Genomic DNA, 19,703 nt, shown 5'->3' with positions numbered 1-19,703 from the left:
ATTTCCTTCCCCAAACCCTTTGTTTACATATAGGATGGGTAGGAACTAGGGAGAATTGTCTAGTACACACCTACTTGCCAACAGATGCACACTGTACACCCACCTAAGTCTCAGATAAATTGCAGGCAGGAGAGTTGGCAACTTTACCTTGATCCTTAGCCGTCAGGCTATAAACATGGGAGTTTTTGTATATAATAATGTTTACAGTACATGTACTTTAGCACAATAAGCACTACTGCACTTGTCTGTTGCCTCTGATGAATGCCCAGATTAAGGGAGGGGGGCAAACATTTTGGGTTTGATGTGTTTTTTATGTAGAGGGGTTAAGATGCAAGATCTTGAATACTCGCTTATAAGGCTCTTTACAACCTGTAATCTAAACCATTACAAATCGATCAGTCTAAAGCCATGTACACACATCTGACTTAAGTCTGGTGAGGTGGTCGATAATGACTGCCTCAGCCGATAGTCGAGCGTGTGTGCGGCAGCAGGCAGCCCCCAACCCAGGAGCGAACCGCCAGGCAGATCTACTCACCCCAGCAACGCCAATCATATTGTTTGCACAGTCTTCCCTGCCTGCCACGTAACATCACGCACACTCCGCTCACCCTCCTGCATAGCAACACAGCGTGTCACCAGCTACACAGCTGACATGCATGTGTGCAGCCCAGCGATATCGCCAAATGGGTATCAGGTACTGATCCACCATGGGCAACATCTGTAAAAGGCGTGTATGCACCTTAACCCCCTCAGTCAATAATAGTCACAGGTGATATAAAGGTCTAGTTATCTTGATTGCCCATTTAGTTAAGTTTTAGCGTTGCCCTCTAACTTAGGCATAAAACTGTTTGATGTAAATCAGGTATTGTATATTTGTTTGTCCTCACACTATTTATCTACCTTATATTGAGATTCCTTCTTGCTTTTTAACTTTGAGATCAATCAGGCATTTACAATTATTTTTGACCTTTATAAAAAAAAACATAATAAATCATAGTGGGAAATTCCTAGCTTCAATAACTACTTCAAAAAATAATTTATAGTTAGAGACCTAAGGAATTTAGTCACACCTCACTCACATACTGATGATGAGGATTTCATGAAAGGGTGGGAGGATCTAAATACAAAACACACCTTGGAGTTGATGACATTTCTAAGAGATTTTGAGATCAAAATACTTGAAAACACAAATAAAAAACTTGCAGAAGAACATAAAAAGCTCACTACCTACAAGGAACACCCTGAATACAAAATAAGAGAGACTACAGACGTTACAGAAGAAGGTACATATTCACAAAGTGGGATAAAAAACCAAAAGTTATAAAAAGTTGGAAAGACTTTAACACAGGCAGAATATATACAGTAATAACAGGGAAAAATCCAATTTTACCCTGGTAGAGAACGCTGGTGTATCCTCCCAGGCTGAAATAGACTCAGAATACGATACAGAGAAGCCAACATTCCAGATGTCAGGAAGCAACTCTTAAAACCACAGCAGAGTGCTTCTTTAGGGAAAAAGACAGTCAGACAGGGCAGGGATCTCCACATCCGACTCCAAATCAAAGAAATTTGAGAACCATGAACAGATGGAGCTACAAACCTTCAGCCCGTAATTGCGAGGAAGAGGAGTGGTAGTGGAGGGTCCCTTCATCTGACACTATGAATATTGTGAATCTGACAGATGTTATTTTGAGTGAAGTAGAGGTTTCCCTCCTGTCCTCGGGGCTGTCTTTTGTACCAAAGTCCAAGCATGATTTGTTTGAAAGCAGTAAGGATTTAAACCTCTTTGTCAGCAAATGAGTACTTCATAAATGTATGAAGACCAGATTGGTAGAAAAGTACAACATGACTTTGGCAACCCTAAATTTTTTATTGGAGAAGAGTAGAATTGGAAAAATAAATGCAGAAACTTCAACAAGTGATCTTGAAAAAGAAAATAACTTTTTGCCCCTCGCACAATGCCTAACCCCCATTGAAATCAAGCAGTACAAAGAGTTCTAGAAATACTTGCTAAACAGAGAGACGTTTACTTCCTGTGATGACCTGACAGAAAAAGAGAAGCCAAAGATAGGTTAGCAAATAATATGAATATTATACAGTAATAAAAAAAATCAGATAAAGGTGTCAATATAGTGCTACTACTAACAAAGTGCTATAGAAGTAGTGCTACTACTAACAAAGAACAATATGAATTACTGATGGCAATCCACTAAGGAGTTTCTCTCCGAGTTGGAAATACCTTTGAAAGAGGGATTAGAAACAGGATTACTAGACAAATCTGACTTTAGGTGTATGCTGAGTAAGATTCCAGCAGTGGCAACTTTTTGCCTACTCCGAAATATAAACAAAAATGCAATGAAATCACTAGGACGCCCAATTGTCTCAGTTTAAGCCTGTTTATCGATCGTTTTTAAGGCCATTTGTCAAGAACCTACCATGGATTTGCTGAACAAGCTCCAAGGAAGAACAGTATTTGAAAATATTTGGCTGGCGAGCAGAATCACTGTATTTATTTTTTTCAGACTCTCAGATATATCAAAGCACTAGATACATCAGAATCCATTTATAACGACATCAATCATGATCTGGGAATATTAGCAAGTGGATTTTTTGTCTTGCAAACACAAAGCACTCACCTAAGGCAGCATTCCCTCTTCCTTCTAGGTCTCTTGTTATTTGTGTAAACACACAATTAATTCCTTTGTCAAAACAGATATTACCTCCATAAAAGAGGAAGTGTCATATGTCACCCTATGCTAATGTATTATTAGGAGATGGGAGGTTACCATGGTGTTTGAGGAGCAGATGTCCCTTTATTGTGTTTTTTTCTGTGGGACAAACCAGGAGATCAGTTTATGGCTTTTGTAAAGACACTAAATGTCAAAGGATAATGGAGTTTTCAAAAATGCCCTGAGTCACTTGCATTGTGTGAACCACAAAGCTTTATTAGCCCAGCTACAATATACAGAAATTCATAAGAATGTGTCTCTTTTTTTTTTTTTCTTTCAATAAATTTGACTTCCCCCTCATGTAATTTTTGGCAGAGCAGGCAGTTCACAGTCAAGGCAGCTCAGTGCAAGATTCAGATCTGCTTGTTATGCTCCCGATCCACAGCAGTTCAAATGATATGCTTTCACTGCTTAGCATACAGTCAGCTTTACATCAAGCACAGAGCTGACATGACAGTGCCGTCAGCCTCTGGTGGTCTGCTAGAGTTAAGGATTCAACATCAAAAATGAGCAGGGAGTATGTTTAGCTAACACATTGATTTGCATTCACAAAATATGTTCCATTCGCCTTTTTGATGTTCAGTTATATTTATTACGTCTTAATGGCATTAATTTGTATTAGCAAAAAAAAAAAAACTACTATGCTTTCTTCTGATGTCAAAATGTATGGAAGTTGTGCTTTTTTTTTTTTTATTAATTAAATTAATTTTTCTTTAATTTTTTTCGATTACATTTTTATTGACCCTCAAGACATACAATAAAAACAAGAGCAAATGTACGTAACCTATTCCAAACAGCATCTTTCTTTAATGTTTATCTGTTGATCGTAAGTAATAATATACAAGCAATTCAGCAGAACGAGAACAGACGTTGTGCTTTTAAGATGAAGTCCTATGTACTGGATGAGAGCGTTAAAGTGAACCTTAGCCGAAGCTTCGGTCAAAAAGGAAATACACACCTAAGAAGAGGAAAGCCTCTGGATCCCATGGAGGCTTTCCGAGTCCTTCTCGCTCCTGACGCTGCTCACCAGGACCATCCAGAAGATCCGGGCTACACTCCTCTTCAAGCATGAGCACAGCCGTAAGGCGCCCGCACAAGCATGGCTGTGCCTGCTCAGTAATGTTTGCGAGCAGCAACGGGGGATCAGAGGATGCTGTGGGTCCTTCTTAGGGATCCAGAAGCTTACCTCTTTTTGGTTAAGTATTGCCTATTTAAAGGATACCAGATGTGAAAAATATAGGAGAAATGGGGGAAGCTGGCATGCATGGTGAGCCATCCTGAGGCCTGCCGCTCCCCCACTTTCTGCTCTTTTGATGCGGCTACTTGCCCTCCGGCACCCTTTCCCGGGTCGCCAAAGCCGGGCATTACTGCTCCTGCGCTGTCCCGGTTGCGGATGATGTCACCATTACGTCACGTGCATTTGCAGAATGCTTCCAGCCGTGGTCGCGTGCTGTGTGATGCACGCAGATGTGCCAGTGCAGGTGCAGTGATGCACGACTTCGGCGATCCGGAAGAGGATGCCGGAGGGCAGTTAGCTGCATCGGAGGGGCAGAAAGGAGTCCGAGGGGAGCGGTGAGGCTCAGGGCAGCTCACCATACATGCCAGCTCCCCCAGTTTCTTTTAGATTTTTTTCGCATCTGGTATCCTTTAAGAAGAAATTACTATATACTGAAAGCTAACTATTTAAAGGCTGCTTAAAAAAATGGCAATAAGATATTGTAGCTAAAAGAATATTATTTCACATAATGGCAGAGCTATGCTTTCTTGTGCATAGCAATGTCTCACTTCAGCATAGCAGCTTCAAGAAGATGGAATGCAACTGGTGTATGGGCCACTATGCAGATGTGTGAGAATACAAGCTGCTGGGGCTCACATCTGGCTGATTTTGACACTCAGCAGGCACGGAACAGATCAGTTTAGCTCGGCTAATGCACCTTTCCTATCATTTATTACAGTTGTGTTCAAAATTATTCAACCCCCAATGCTGTAAAGGGTTTTAGGGAATTTAGTGTACATTTGTAATTGTGTTCAGAATAAAATCTTACAAGGACTTTTTAAAGAACCAAATGCAACTAAAATGACATAAATTGTTTTAGTAATACAGTATTAAATGTTTTCTTTTTGTGATTTCTTCATTCACACAATTATTCAACCCCTTAAAGACTACCACTCTTAAGAACAGAGGTTCATTCAAGTGTTTTCGATCAGGTATTGAAAACACCTGTGGATATTAACGAACAGCAATCAAGCATAATAAGCACCAATTAGGCAGATTTAAAATGACTGTGATACTCAGCTCCTTCTAGACATTTACTGGTGTGTTTACAAACCTGGTGAAGTCAAGAAAATGGTCCAGGAAGACAAGAGAAAAGGTGATTTCTCTTTACAGGAAGGGCAATGGCTATAAGAAGATTGTAAAGATGTTAAACATACCAAGATCTAAAAACTAAAACACAGACAAAAAACCCTGCACATAGTGCATTACTGTAGTCTCAGGTTACAAAGTTCACACGCCACCCAAACGTGCATAAGTGATGTCAGTGTGCTCCACTCGTGATGAACATTAACCCCTCCACACTAGCAGCTCACCAGATGGACACCACCTCACAATCCAGATGGGTCTAGCACATAGCATTAGAGCGGCAAACTTCAAATCACAGCCTCCACACTGCCTTTGTTCAAAGCCGAGTATATCCACTTTTAATAAACAGTTCCACATGTAAAAAATATAAAAACATACATAGCGTAACACAGTTTTATCAGTCAAAAGGCCTGCGCAGTTTCAGCGCACTCACGTAAGTAGGTAGATAAAGGGCATCTCGGGCATCAAAGCCCAACATGCCCTCGGCGGGACCAGGAGTGCTGACGTCACTGGGCAGCGGGAGAGACGCGCACGCTAAGGAACGAGCAGTAACGTGGAGCGGAGGATCGGGACGCCGGCACCGCTAGAAGGGGAAAGATATTGTTGGGCTGTGATGCCTGAGATGCCCTTTATCTACCTACTTACGTGAGTGCGCTGAAACTGCGCAGGCCTTTTGACTAATAAAACTGTGTTACGCTATGTATGTTTTTATATTTTTTACATGTGGAACTGTTTATTAAAAGTGGATATACTCTGCTTTGAACAAAGGCAGTGTGGAGGCTGTGATTTGAAGTTTGCCGCTCTAATGCTATGTGCTAGACCCACCTGGATTGTGAGGTGGTGTCCATCTGGTGAGCTGCTAGTGTGGAGGGGTTAATGTTCATCACGAGTGGAGCACACTGACATCACTTATGCACGTTTGGGTGGCGTGTGAACTTTGTAACCTGAGACTACAGTAATGCACTATGTGCGGGGTTTTTTGTCTGTGTTTTAGTTTTTAGATCCTGGGAGGAGCGCTGTCACAACAACATTGATTGACATACAAGGCTTTGTGGTAGCGAATACTCGATTGAAAGACTCTTTATTTTAATTTATTTCATATCTATGTGATATTTTGGTCTGTTTATTTTATGTTAATTTTGGCTGGCGCAGTTTGCGGTTTAAAGATTTAAACATGCCAAGAGACACCATAGGAAGCATCATTCGCAAATTCAAGGCAAAGGGCACTGTTGAAACGCTACCTGGTCGTGGCAGAAAGAAGATGCTGACTTTGACTGCTGTGCGCTACCTGAAGCGCAAAGTGGAGAAAAGTCCCCGTGTGACTGAGGAACTGAAAAAAGATTTGTCAGATGCGGGTACTGAAGTTTCAGCTTGGACAATAAGGCGCACACTGCGTAATGAAGGCCTCCATGCCAGAACTCCCAGGTGCACCCCCTTGCTGTCTCCAAAGAATAAAAAGAGTCGACTGCAGTATGCCAAAAGTCATGTGGACAAACCACAAACGTTTTGGGATGGTGTTCTGTGGACTGATGAAACAAAATTAGAACTGTTTGGGCCCATAATTCAACGCTATGTTTGGAGGAGGAAGAACAAGGCCTATGAAGAAAAGAACACCTTGCCTACTGTGAAGCATGGCGGGGGGTCAATCATGCTTTGGGACTGTTTTGCTTCTGCAGGTACAGGGAAGCTTCAGCGTGTGCAAGGTACTATGAATTCTCTTCAGTACCAGGAGATATTGGATGAAAATGTGATGCAGTCTGTCACAAACCTGAGGCTCGGGAGACGTTGGACCTTTCAATAGGACAATGATCCCAAGCATACCTCCAAGTCCACTAGAGCATGGGTGCAGATTAAGGGATGGAACATTTTGGAGTGGCCATCGCAGTCACCAGACTTAAATCCGATTGAGAACCTCTGGTGGGACTTAAAGAAAGCAGTTGCAGCGCGCAAGTCTAAGAATGTGACTGAACTAGAGGCTTTTGCCCATTAAGAATGGGCTAAGATACCCCTAGATCGGTGCAAGACACTTGTGTCAAGCTATGCTTCGTGTTTAAAAGCTGTTATAACTGGAAAAGGATGCTGTGCTAAGTATGAATGTCACTTGGGGGTTGAATAAAACTGATAATGATGTGAGCACTGAAAAGACATTTGTGGCTATTTCATTATAAATGTTATGTTATACGTGTCTGACTTACAAGTGCCTCTTTGATTTAATTGTAAACAAGATGGCTGAAATGATCAAAATCAATGTCCAACTGGCCAAAACACTCAATTTTAATGGGGTTGAATAATTTTGAACACAACTGTATATTTTTTTTCTGTCTTGACATCTGCTGAGTTCTACCATATTAGAACTTTGATGACATGGATGTGAAGAAGTGATTTGCATGGCTCCATTTCCTCTTTGATAAGGTTCTGATGCTCTGAGTGTAGAATTTGTGATGGCATTGGCCACTTTTGAATACCATACAATTTTGGTATTCTATATAATTTTTTTATATAAGTTCTATATAAAAAAATGAAAAGAAAAAAGTTTGGATAAGCACACTACCATACAGTACATATCTGCCTCCTCGGTCTGCATATCAAAGCTCTTCTCTGTTTAAAAGTGCCCACTGACAGTACAATTTTCAACAAAAAATCACCTGCATGATCAGATTAATGTGTAAATGCAAATGGATTTGCAGAAGATAAATCTTATTGATATCCCATAGCCACAGTAGATGATTCTAATGGTGATCAAAGACAAAAGCCGATAATAAAAACACATTTTACAATAGGTTGCGATGGATTGGATGTACATATTGGTTTGTTGGTGGCGAAATTATCAATATATTATTTCCATTTATTTACTATCGCACTTGTCGCTTGGGTGGTTTTTCGCGTAAAATTGTACTGTTAGTGGGCGCCTTTTAGAGCTCTGGACATCCAAAATAACTCCATAACTGTTGTGCTTTGATTCAGTGCACATACTGTATACTTGTATACTGCCATTAACTTTCATATTAATGTTTAGTGCATTGCATGTAAGTGGCAGAATTGTATGAAGTAACTGATTTCCAGGCTCATGGCGAGTAAGCCTTACAACTTACATTTATATCATAGAAGTGTTTAGAAGTCCGATGGATTAGACTACAACAGTGCTGTCCAACTGGCGGCCCGCGGGCCGCATCCGGCCCGCCAGGCCTCCTGCTGTGGCCCCCCTGCTGCCTGCTCCATGCTGTGGCTGCGCAACTTTTATTTACTTATTTTAAAAATAAAAACCCTTTCACCCATGCTACGGCTGCAGACTATAAATATTTGCAGCCTCCCTCCTCTTTGTCCCCCGTGCTGGCGCCTGTAACACACATTAGATCGGCGGCGGCGGCAGCAGAAGATAGGAACCAGCCACACCAGCCCATGACAGCCGCACAGGGGACTTTACGTGCTGGACGTGACCGATGATGTCACGTCCTCCATTCAAATTCCCCGCCGGCTGCCATGCGCCGGTCTGACTGGCTCCGATCTCCTGCCCTCCGCTGCCGATCTGAGGTGAGTTACTGGCGGCAGCACGGGGGACAACGAGGGAGGCGGGGGTGTGCAAATATTTTAGCTCTGCGGGCAAGCTGGATGCATTTTGTGGGCACAGCTGCGGGCAAGCTGGAGGGATTTTGTGGGCACAGCTGCGGATCTGTATTATGTATTTTGTGGGTAAATCTGCAGCCAATCTGTGTATTTTGTGGGTAAATCTGCAGCCAGTCTGTGTATTTTGTGGGTAAGTCTGCAGCCACTCTTTGTGTATTTTGTGGGTAAATCTGCAGCCAATCTGTGTATTTTGTGGATAAATCTGCAGCCAATCTTTGTGTATTTTGGGGGTAAATCTGCAGCCAATCTGTGTATTTTGTGGGCAAATCTGCAGCCAATCTGTGTATTTTGTGGGTAAATCTGCAGCCAATCTGTGTATTTTGTGGGCAAATCTGCAGCCAATCTGTGTATTTTGTGGGTAAATCTGCAGCCAATCTGTGTATTTTGTGGGCAAATCTGCAGCCAATCTGTGTATTTTGTGGGTAAATCTGCAGCCAATCTGAATGTATTTTGTGGGTAAATCTGCAGCCAATCTGAATGTATTTTCTGGGTAAATCTGAAGCCAATCTGTGTATTTTGTAGGTAAATCTGCAGCCAATCTGTGTATTTTGTGGGTAAATCTGCAGCCAATCTGGTTGTACTTTGTGGGGAGTCTATCACTCCAATAGCAGTTTGTTGGGAAATCTGCTGCTAGATTATTTTTTTTCTGGGGGGGGGGGGGTAGTTAGATTGTTTTGGTCTGCCGGCCCTCCACTATGTGGTCTGAAAAAAAAACGGCCCTCCATGCCCGCCAAGTTGGACAGCATTGGACTACAAGATAAGGGGCACTTGAGTGTGCACAAGTGGCTGGGGTTATAGCACGTCATTGGATATCCCTCCTCTGGTGCTTGCCATATCCAGAATCGGATATAAGTGTTTAGACACCTTATAATGGATTTTTACAGTAAGAATACCTTAATTAACTCTTATTGTGCAAAACTGATCCATGTTCAAGAGACTTCTGAAGGAGCATTTAAATATGGAACCACTGTATTGCACTGTTCAATGCATTGCAACTCTGTGGGCTGTCTATCTACCACTGTTGTTGCCCCACCCCCAATTGACAGAGGTTTTCTGTCAGAAAGATAGTTTTGATCGATTTGTAGTAAAAATCTATTAAAAAAAAAAAAAATGTGATTTATTGGATACGTTGGGGCATAGATTTCTGACAGATTTGACCAGAGTGATCAAACCTGCCTGGAATAGAACTGTAAGGAAGAAGCAGTGATAGTCCTATGGGGCGTGGTGCAGGTCCCGACGCAGCAACGCACTGCATGCGCTGCGTTAACAGTACAAGTTTAAATTGTCAGTGAGGTATACTTTAATTACATTGTATGCCTTACTGTTTGGTGGCAACGTACAGTGCAATGTTTTGGAAAGGTTATTCTACAGTCGAAATGGAATGTAGCAAGTGTGGAAAGGGCCTAAAATTGATAAGTGTGACTTATGCCTGGTACACACAATGAGATTTTTTTTTTTTGGGCAGATTTACTGCCAGATTGATTATTTCCGATCGATTTTCCAATCACTACAATGGAAAATCAAAAGGAAAATCGATCGGAAATCAGATCGGACATGTTGGAAATAATCGATCTGGTAAATCTGCCAGAAAATGTCAATGTGTGTACCAGGCATAACACTTGTCTTGAAGCACACAACCTAAAATATAGCAGTCTTTTTCAGCATAATTTCACAATACCTTTTTTTCTGCCTAGCACACACAGCCTGTGCGCTCTCCCAGGTTCAGGCTAAACCATGTTGGATCAATGGGGAATTTATTTCCCAGCTGAACACTCTTCGGGGAAATGGTCAGATCCTTGTGGTATTTTCTTTCCTCACCTGAGCACCTGTCTCAAGTATGAGACTAAATCTCAGAGCGTATCAAAATAGCTGTTCAGATGAGACATTGAGAGACCTGGCCTTTATTACTTTCTCAGCCTCTTTCTGGAACTGCCACTATAAGTACACTTACACATAAAACATACATTTGTCCCAGAGTAAGCTGGATTGTTAATGAACCCATAGGCAGTAGTTTTTAAAGTATAAAGAAAGCCTTGAGAATCCCCTGAAGGAGATACACTAGTTTAAATCTGTTGGTAAGATGTTCAGTTGTCACGTTAAAAATGCATACTGAAAGTGACATCTACATCGGAGGAAAAAGGTCATTTACAAGACATTTTACTCCGGGACAATTCTTCTTACGTGTATGTATAATTTTACACATTGTCGTTATTTTAGTCCAGTAATTGCTTTCAAAATGACGATTCCCATCCAATTCAATTAGTTTTATGGTTCAATCAGCTGATAAAAAGGTTGACTAAAACTGGACAGTTACTCGACCATACATAAATCCCAAGTCTAGGCAGAAACAATGCTTAAAATATGTTTTTTTTTATTTGTTTTTAAACATTATTTTTGGCTTATAATGTTTTACACTATCATTTCTTGAAGAAAATTATCATTTAATGATCACAAGCCAAAAATATTGTTTAAAAACTGAAAAACAAATCCTACATTTAAGGTGTGCTTTAATGTTGTTACAGTGTCTTTACTGTTACCTGGTTTGGTCATCTGACACCCGTAATGGTGATTGGCAGCTCGCAGCAACCTGAACACAATGCCTCATTCTCAGCTTGTTGGCTGTATGCAAAGTCTCCAAGTAGTGAGCACATATGCAAAGTCTTTCCCTCAGATGGTTGTTTGAATGAGCAGGTTAAGTATATGTTAAGAATGAGCAGTGTATGGCCAGATGGGTGATTGACATATAGTTTGGGTCAGTTTATTGTGACCAAATTGAGTTTCAGTAGTTTAAGACCTAGGTTCTCAACACCAGGTACTCTGGATACTTGAACTTGTCATACTGCGTCTGTTACAATCAGTTTGAAGTTTTAAAAATCGGGTATAAATAAGCCTGAATGAGCATGTTTAGATAATTAAAAAACTTAAAGGATTTTTTTTTAAAGCTTTTCTACACAAATTCTGAGTACTAACATAACACATCTATATGTATCAAGGGGTACTTGAGATGATGCTATTCACAATAGGGGGATACTTGGCAAAAACTATTATTCATAAAGGGGTAGTCTTAAAATTATGTTGAGAACACTGGTTTAAGGGACACTTAAAGAGGAACTCCAGTGAAAATAATGTAGTAAAAAAAGTGCTTCATTTTTTACCATAATTATGTATAAATGATTTAGTCAGTGTTTGCTCATTGTAAAATCTTTCCTCTCCCAGATTCACATTCTGACATTTATTACATGGAGACATTGTTACTGTGGGCAGGTTATTTAGCTGTTTCTAGCTGCTCTGGCTGTTAGACAGCTAATAACAGCTGTTTCCTGTCTCTGAACATTGTTACATTGTGGCTGTTTGCCAGGAGTACCGCGGTCTTCAGAGGTTCTTGTGGGAGGGATTTCAGCACAAAATCAGTCACACAGCGCCCCCTGATGGTCTGTTTGTGAAAATCATTGTCTTTCTCATGTAAAATGGGGTATCAGCTACTGATTGGGAAAAAGTTCAATTCTTGGTTGGAGTTTCTCTTTAAGCCAGAAAAAAGAGTTTTACTCACCTGGGGTTTCTACCAGCCCCATGCAGCAGTCCTGTGCCCTCGCAGCCACTCACTAATCCTCTGTTCCCCCGCTGTCAGCTAACTTCGTTGTTGCCGACAGGCCCGGCAGGACTGGCTACGCGTAGCTTTTTCCACATTCCCGACAGTAATTAGCGCTAATGCGGGTACAGAAATACGCGTTGCCGCATTACAAACGCATAGATATGCCGCAAGGCATATTTTTGTACGTGTTGTGGCCCGCAATTGCGCTAATTGCAGTCGGGAATGTGGAAAAAGCTACGCGTGGCCAGTCCTGACGGGCCTGCCGGCAAAAATGAAACTAGCTGGCAGCGGGGGACCAGAGGATTAGTGAGTGGCTGCGAGGGCACAGGACTGCTGCAGGGGGCTGGTAGAAGCCCCAGGTGAGTAAAACTTTTTTTTTTTTTTCTGACTTAAGGTTCACTTTAAAGAGACTCCGTAACAAAAATTGCATCCTGTTTTTTATCATCCTACAAGTTCCAAAAGCTATTCTAATGTGTTCTGGCTTACTGCAGCACTTTCTACTATAACAGTCTCTGTAATAAATCAATGTATCTTTCCCCTGTCAGACTTGTCGGCCTGTGTCTGGAAGGCTGCCAAGTTCTTCAGTGTTGTGGTTCTGTGATGAATCTCCTCCCTCTAGGCCCCTCTCTGCACACTGCCTGTGTGTTTAGATTATGGCAGATTCTCTCTTCTCTCTTATCTTTTACAAGCTGGATAAATCGTCCTCTGAGCTGGCTGGGCTTTCACATACTGAGGATTACAGACAAGGACAAAGCTGTTTGCAAGAAGAAAATTGCAGCCTGAAACTTCAGTGCATGAGAGCAGAAGGGGGAAAGAAACACACAATGATCTCTTGAGATACAAAAGGAAGGCTGTATACAGCCTGCTTATGTATGGATGTATTTTCTATGTGTGGACATACTGTACATCAACCTACTTCCTGTTTTGGTGGCCATTTTGTTTGTTTATAAACAAACTTTTAAAAACTGTTTTTAACCACTTTTAATGCGGCGGGGAGCCGTGAAATTGTGACAGAGGGGAATAGGAGATGTCCCCTAATGCACTGGTATGTTTACTTTTGTGCGATTTTAACAATACAGATTCTCTTTAGGGACTACTGTTTAATGGAAATTCCCCTCTTGATTACCAAAAAAGCCATAAACATAGATTGGTGCCACACAGTGGTGTTGTAATAGGAGATGCAGAGGTTGGGACCATATTGGGGCACATGAACTAGAGGGGCTACCAGGGTCCCTCCTTTTTCTGCTGTATTGGTGGTATGCCGGTTAATGACCACCTCTATCTGTGCTTTGTACACATTGAGCCATTAGTGTTCTTGTACCCTGCTTACGCCTCTTTACACTGCAGATGTCTTTGGTAGGTTTTGGTGCCTCATATCACTTGTTATGTAAAACTTGCACTGGGGCCCTTTGCTCCTTAGCTTCGCCCCTGGCGCTGCAGAAGTCTTTTTTGCAGGTTAATGTTATTGAAAATTGGCTCTCCATTTCACCATGTAGCTAGGTAAGAATTCCAAAATTGGCATCACTCTTTGCAAACTTAGCAACCGCAATTTGTGTCGTCAGCAAGGGGTAAATATTCCATATCTGTACAGAAATCCTACCTTGCATAGCAGTAATTAGATGCACAGAGGCTTTAACCTTTTTCAAAACCTGAGTTCGTTGAAGAGCAGCAAACGTTAAGCATTTTCTGTTCAATGCACTGTAAAATTACCTTTGTATGTACAGAAACAAAGCAATCCTGACTAAAATGGTTCCTCACAATGTTTGCAGTAGACAGAGCCACACTGATAACAGTTTCTCAACAAAATTCTTAACATGACCACTATTGCACTTTTAAAATAAAATTCTACTTCTTGCTTCTTATGATTTTGTTGATATGTGATAATTCCTGACAAGTCTTATGTAATGTAACATACATTAGGATCACAGCTGCCACTTGAAGTGCCATCCTTGTGACTTCTGAATATTCTGTAGTGCCCAGGGCCATTAATTGTACTGCGCTAAGCTGCTCAATATGCATAAGTGCTTTGCCATGTTAAGGTTTACACTGGTTGCATTTTTTATTAGTCCTTTATAGGCCAAGAGTAACAATCTTGGCAGGAGGTAACTGTGATTCTACTCTGCAGTTATCAGTCTCCCATCACTGTGAGTGTATGGTATATTGAGTTTATGCAAGGTTCACATTAGCTGCATTTTACTTCATCACGACAATGCACAAGAGCTGATAGCCCAGATCTTTCAATGTATGTGTTCGCATATAATTTTTTTTCAGTTTGCAATAGAAAAAACAAACAAAAAACAAAGCATTGCAGCTGAGACTTGTAAATTGGGCACTGGCCCCTATTAGATGTTTTGACTTTATGGCCTCGATTCATCAATGTCTTTGAGATAACTTTTCTAGTTTGTTAAATTACAGAATTCGAAGTTTATCGATTTCTAGTTGTATTCAACAAGGTTTTTCCGCATTCGGTGTGAATTCGATAACATATCGATAACAATTCGGTAACATGTCGCTATTTCCATTTTACAGCGGTAATTTAACACAAGGCCATAAGATTCCCATGGAATTGTGGGTAAAAGGCAGTCCTTTGAACACTACGTAGCAACATTCTGAATAGGGCTTAAAACCTGGACCAGGATTCTGAAAGTGGCTTGGGACAATCCCACAAATTCGCCAGCTGCGGCTTGATAGGAGCCTTTTCTAAAAAAAATGTAGTGCAGCTAGCAATTTAGTTAACTCCTACGTCATCCATACCATCGGCGCGACAAAGCCGTGTCAGTGGTTACATAGTGCGTATCAACGCCACTTCTCTATTTTGCGCCATCTAGTGTTCAAAAAAAGAGGGCAATATCTTTTTTGAACACTAGATGGCGCAAAATAGGGAAGTGGCGTTGATACGCACTATGTAACCACTGACGCCGATGGTATGGATGACGTAGGAGGGGCGGCCGGAGGCCCGGAAACTAGACTCTGGGAGTCTATGCAGAGCGGGCACTTGCGCAGTTTCAAACAGGATATGGCGTTTGAGGCCGGCGCAGTATAGTTGCCCTTTCAGGTATGTGTTACTGGGCGTGGGGATAGCCCGCAGTTCTCCATCAGGTTTACTTATTTTATGATTGGTAGAAAGGTGAGGGGGAGGAGTATAAGTAAGGTGATGGTGGGGTAGTGTGGTATGCTATTCACTTGACAAAGAACGGTATACCCGTTCGAAACGGCGTCCGTTGTGTGGGTAGACCTGGCTGCAATGGGGATTTATCCTGCTGCTTTGTGGCTCTTCAACGCTCTACATGTGTCTAATAGCTTACAATACTGGAGCTATAATTACATCCTGGAAACTACTGGATGTTTAGAGCTATGTTTTATTCACAGCTGATTTAAGTGAATAAAAATCCACATGTTTTAAGAGACAGCCGGTGCTGGTCATCACTTTACTTTTTCACTTTTATTTTCATGAATTGCACTTTCTTCCGTTTTATCGCATCATTTCCGAATGCTCGCCAACAGCTGTAGATAACTTTGATGACTCCTGAAATCAACTTATCGAGTTCAGTATTTTACCAAGCTGTCAGTAATTGATTCGATAAGTCTTGATGAATCGAGTCCTATAACATAAATTAGCGGTTATGGCATGCCCAGTGTATAGCTTGAGTGCAGGAAGCACAAGAATTTGGTTACTCTGACCATCATGTGGCGAGAGTGTCAATCGGCGATGGAGTTTGGATACTCTATATCCGAATTCCAGGATGGTTGCAGCCCGCATATAGCCAAGTAATGGTATAAGCTGTTTGTATAGCCGAGTACCATTATTGGCTGTGACGCTTGTTTGTAGTGTTAGGCATAGATGATGGGAGGGAGAGGGGAAGGGGTTAGGCAGAGATAAGGTGGAGGGGAGGGGGGGTTGTTAGGATTAGGTAGGAGGAGGTTAGTGTTAAGAGTAGGTGGGGAGGAGGGTGGTTTTAGGAGTAGGCTGGTGGAGGTTTGCGTTTGGTGTATATAGGGGGTAGGTTAGTGTGAGTTTTGGGGGGAGGGGTTATTGTAACAAAGCAACAGTAATAGTGGCACACAAATTCCTGACGCTAAGAAGTTGTTTGGTTTGAACATCATTTGTGATATTCAAATAACAATACCCAGCACCGCGCAGGACTATTACACCATGGACGCATTGCAACTTGCACCTTGATTCTGACAGCAGTTTTCGACTTTTTATTATATGTCATGTTGCTGAGGTTCACATTTTAATGCATAAGGTAGCACATGGTATTTGGAGACCCAGCAATCTGTGTAAACAAAGTTGTACAGGAAATAGTCTGACAATCTGAACGAGGCTTGTTTAAATGGAAGTGGGATTAAAATAATTCTAATAATGTAGCTAAACTGCTAATTGATGATTTTTTTTCTTGTAAGTATTTTCATTCACTCCATTTTCTTTGGCCAGGCTTGAAGAATGAAGGATAGCCACATGCCTTTCCTGTGAAGTATGTTGTGATCGGTGAGGAGCTGCGATGTTTCTTTCCTGAGACGGCACACTGTGGGCAGAACCTGAAGATGCGGTCATGGACAGGGTCTTGGCGGTGGATAATGCTCATTCTCTTTGCCTGGGGCACATTACTTTTTTATATTGGAGGACATTTGGTGCGAGATAATGACAGTCCGGACCATTCCAGTAGAGAACTCTCTAAGATACTGGCAAAACTTGAACGATTAAAACAGCAAAATGAAGACTTGAGGAGGATGGCAGAATCTCTCAGGTATGGCCTGTCTTGGTAAAAGTCATGAGGAGCAAATAATTCTGGCTTGAAAAATACACAGAGAAAAAAGTAGGCTTGACACTACTGTGGTTTTAATTTAACAAAGATAAGCAGTCCGTATAAATAATGATGGCGGGGGTAATGAAGGGGCAATGGGTGCCGGTAGTGCATGGCCTAACGACCGTTTCGCTGTGCTTCTTTTGAGGCCTTGTATGCACCTAATTTTGGCTTGCGTGCAGATTTAGTGAAAATTGCATGCAGCTTGAAAATGGGCAAGTCAAAACTGACAGGAGGTTTGCTTGGTTTGTCCAGCTTCAATTGGCATGATGTTTGCATTATATTTGCATCTTGACTGTCATGCCATATTTTTTTTAAACTTGATTCCTCTAAATTTGTGTTTTTTTTGTTTGCGTTTGAAGTTTTAAAGCTAGTTAAATGTTTTTGAGAACTTTATTTCTTAATCACTTCGTGCAAAATGGAGGTGTGTGTGTGTGTCTGTGTGTGTGTCTGTGTGTCTGTGTTCTCCCCAGGACCAATCACCCGGGCAGAGCGCCCAGGTAAAATTACCGCCCAGCTGATGACACCGCATGCACTGCTGTCCCTGCACCAAGGTAAAATAAATAGCTTCCCGGCTGATGAGACTGCTTGCCTGCTGTCACTGCGAGCCGCGCTCTTTGCTGACAATTGCCCGGCTGTCAGGACGCGCTTCTTCTCCTCTGCGCACGTGATCTCGCCCTTCCTAGTGAGCTCGTGCATAGATTGGCTCAGCGCATGGAGAGGCGTGACCAAGTAATAGCCCCCGACTGCAGAGGCTCGTGGCTGTTTGTAAACTGTGCAGGGACATGTTGTGCATCTACTCACCCGGGGCTTCCTCCAGACCCTGGCTGCTGTCCTGTGCCCTCACCGCAGCTCAGGCCAATCTCGCCTGGTCAGCATCCACTGCGCCTGCGCAAGCCCCGCTGGTGACCTGCCGAGGTTGGCATCTCCAACGGAGGGGACCAGGAGCCACCAGAGCTGCGGCAAGGGCACAGGACGGCTGCTGGGGGCTTGAGGAAGACTTGGGTAAGTAGATTTTGTTTTTTTGTTTTTTAACTACTTGTACATTTCTTTTAATATATGATTATATTTGGCCCATGCACACTATCTGCAATACCCTGCGATCAATGCAACTGGAAAAGGTAAAAGTGGACAGAAAGAGAGAGGAGCGTGCGTAGAGCGTACGCTATGCTGCGGCAGTGCAGCATAGAGTGTGCGCTTAACTTGCGTGTGCTCCTTGTTGCTCCATGCCGTGCTGCCCCAGCTGGCGTTATGTGATCCATTCATGCACTCTATGGTATTCAAAGCCTTCCCTCTAGTAATGTAAGCATCACTTCAGGTACTTGACATTGTTATAGTGAATGCATTACAATATGTTTTGAAATTATAAATAATTTACTGTATAAACAAACCTGAAAAGTATAGCTTATTTAAAAGCATGAAGGAATCTTGAAAATGCATATACGGTACATTATATTGAGTGTCCTTAATAAATATACAGTATGTGCCAAAGCATGCATGAGATAATGTTACCACAATGGAGGTACTTGGCTAACACTATCATTACAAAAAGGAAACTTACTATTATTGTAATTGGAGACCCTGTTCTAGATCGTGAGTCACAGATTGCCTTTTCAGACATAAATCTATGTCCAGCGTAAAGCCTAAATTATTTTTTTTCTTTAAGGGTAGGAACACCCTAGGCAGAATCGCAAACATTTTCCACTATGTGCTACGGGGAAAACTTGTGCGATTCTGGAGGAACTGTCCCAAAAATCTTAAAATTTAAAACGCATACAAATTAGAACTACATTTCCAGAGTAAAATGAGCCATAAATGACTTTCCTCCTATGTTGCCGTCACTTAAAGTATGTAGTAGAAATCTGACATTACCGACAGGTTTTGGGCTAGTCTATCGTTTCATGGGGATTCTCAGCATGGCCTTTATTCTTTATAAAGACATTCCCTGAAAAAGATTTCTACACCGATGCTGGCCAGCCTCCCTGCTCACCATACACTTTTTTTGCCAGTTGAACGGAGCAACTGCCATTTACTAAGTGCTTTTAACAATAAGACCCTAAGAACACCCATTGAGAATACGGGCTAGTCCAAAATCTGTCGGTAATGTCAGATTTCTACTACTTACTATAAGTGACAGCAACAGGGGAGAAAAGTAAATTATAGCTCATTTAACTCCGGAAGAAACGTACTCCTTATTTGTATATGTTTACATGTATTTTACATTTTAAGATTTTCGGGACAGAGGTCCTTTAAAGTATAATGCGACTGACCAGATAAAACATGGTAATGCCTTATTTAGCAGTCCCTTTACTGCCATGTGCAATGTGCTAAAGTAGTAGTTCTAGACTTTAAGTGGACTTCTAATAATAAATGGATTTAACCTAGTTAGACGAGAGGTAGAGATCAGATATGATCATCCATGGATCAATAATATGTGAATAGTTGGTTGCTACCCACCCCTTTCCACTATACTGTGCAGTGGAACACGGAGTCTGTGTATTGCTGGGGCATTTGCGACAACTAACCATTACCTGGTTGGTAATGGTAATTTGTTCCTGGGTAGTTCAACATGAGAAAAACTCAATATGCAG

At 41.8% G+C, this 19,703-nt stretch overlaps 1 protein-coding gene across 3 annotated transcripts in view; it reads left to right on the top strand.

Annotated features, from left to right (window-relative positions):
- FUT8 (fucosyltransferase 8) overlaps nt 1–19,703 on the top strand; it is a 207,295-nt gene that overhangs the window by 96,150 nt on the left and 91,442 nt on the right. For all 3 annotated transcript variants that reach the window (XM_068253287.1, XM_068253286.1, XM_068253289.1), the window contains exon 4: nt 16,743–17,055. In XM_068253287.1, the coding sequence (XP_068109388.1) occupies nt 16,853–17,055 (203 nt within the window). In that variant the 5' untranslated portion in view covers nt 16,743–16,852. The remainder of the gene's footprint in view (nt 1–16,742; nt 17,056–19,703) is intronic.

This window comes from Hyperolius riggenbachi, chromosome 9, assembly GCF_040937935.1.
Source record: "Hyperolius riggenbachi isolate aHypRig1 chromosome 9, aHypRig1.pri, whole genome shotgun sequence".
Classification (NCBI taxonomy): domain Eukaryota; kingdom Metazoa; phylum Chordata; class Amphibia; order Anura; family Hyperoliidae; genus Hyperolius; species Hyperolius riggenbachi.
The sequence above is the reverse complement of the archived record's forward strand: the minus strand, read 5'-3'. Positions and strand labels throughout refer to the sequence as shown.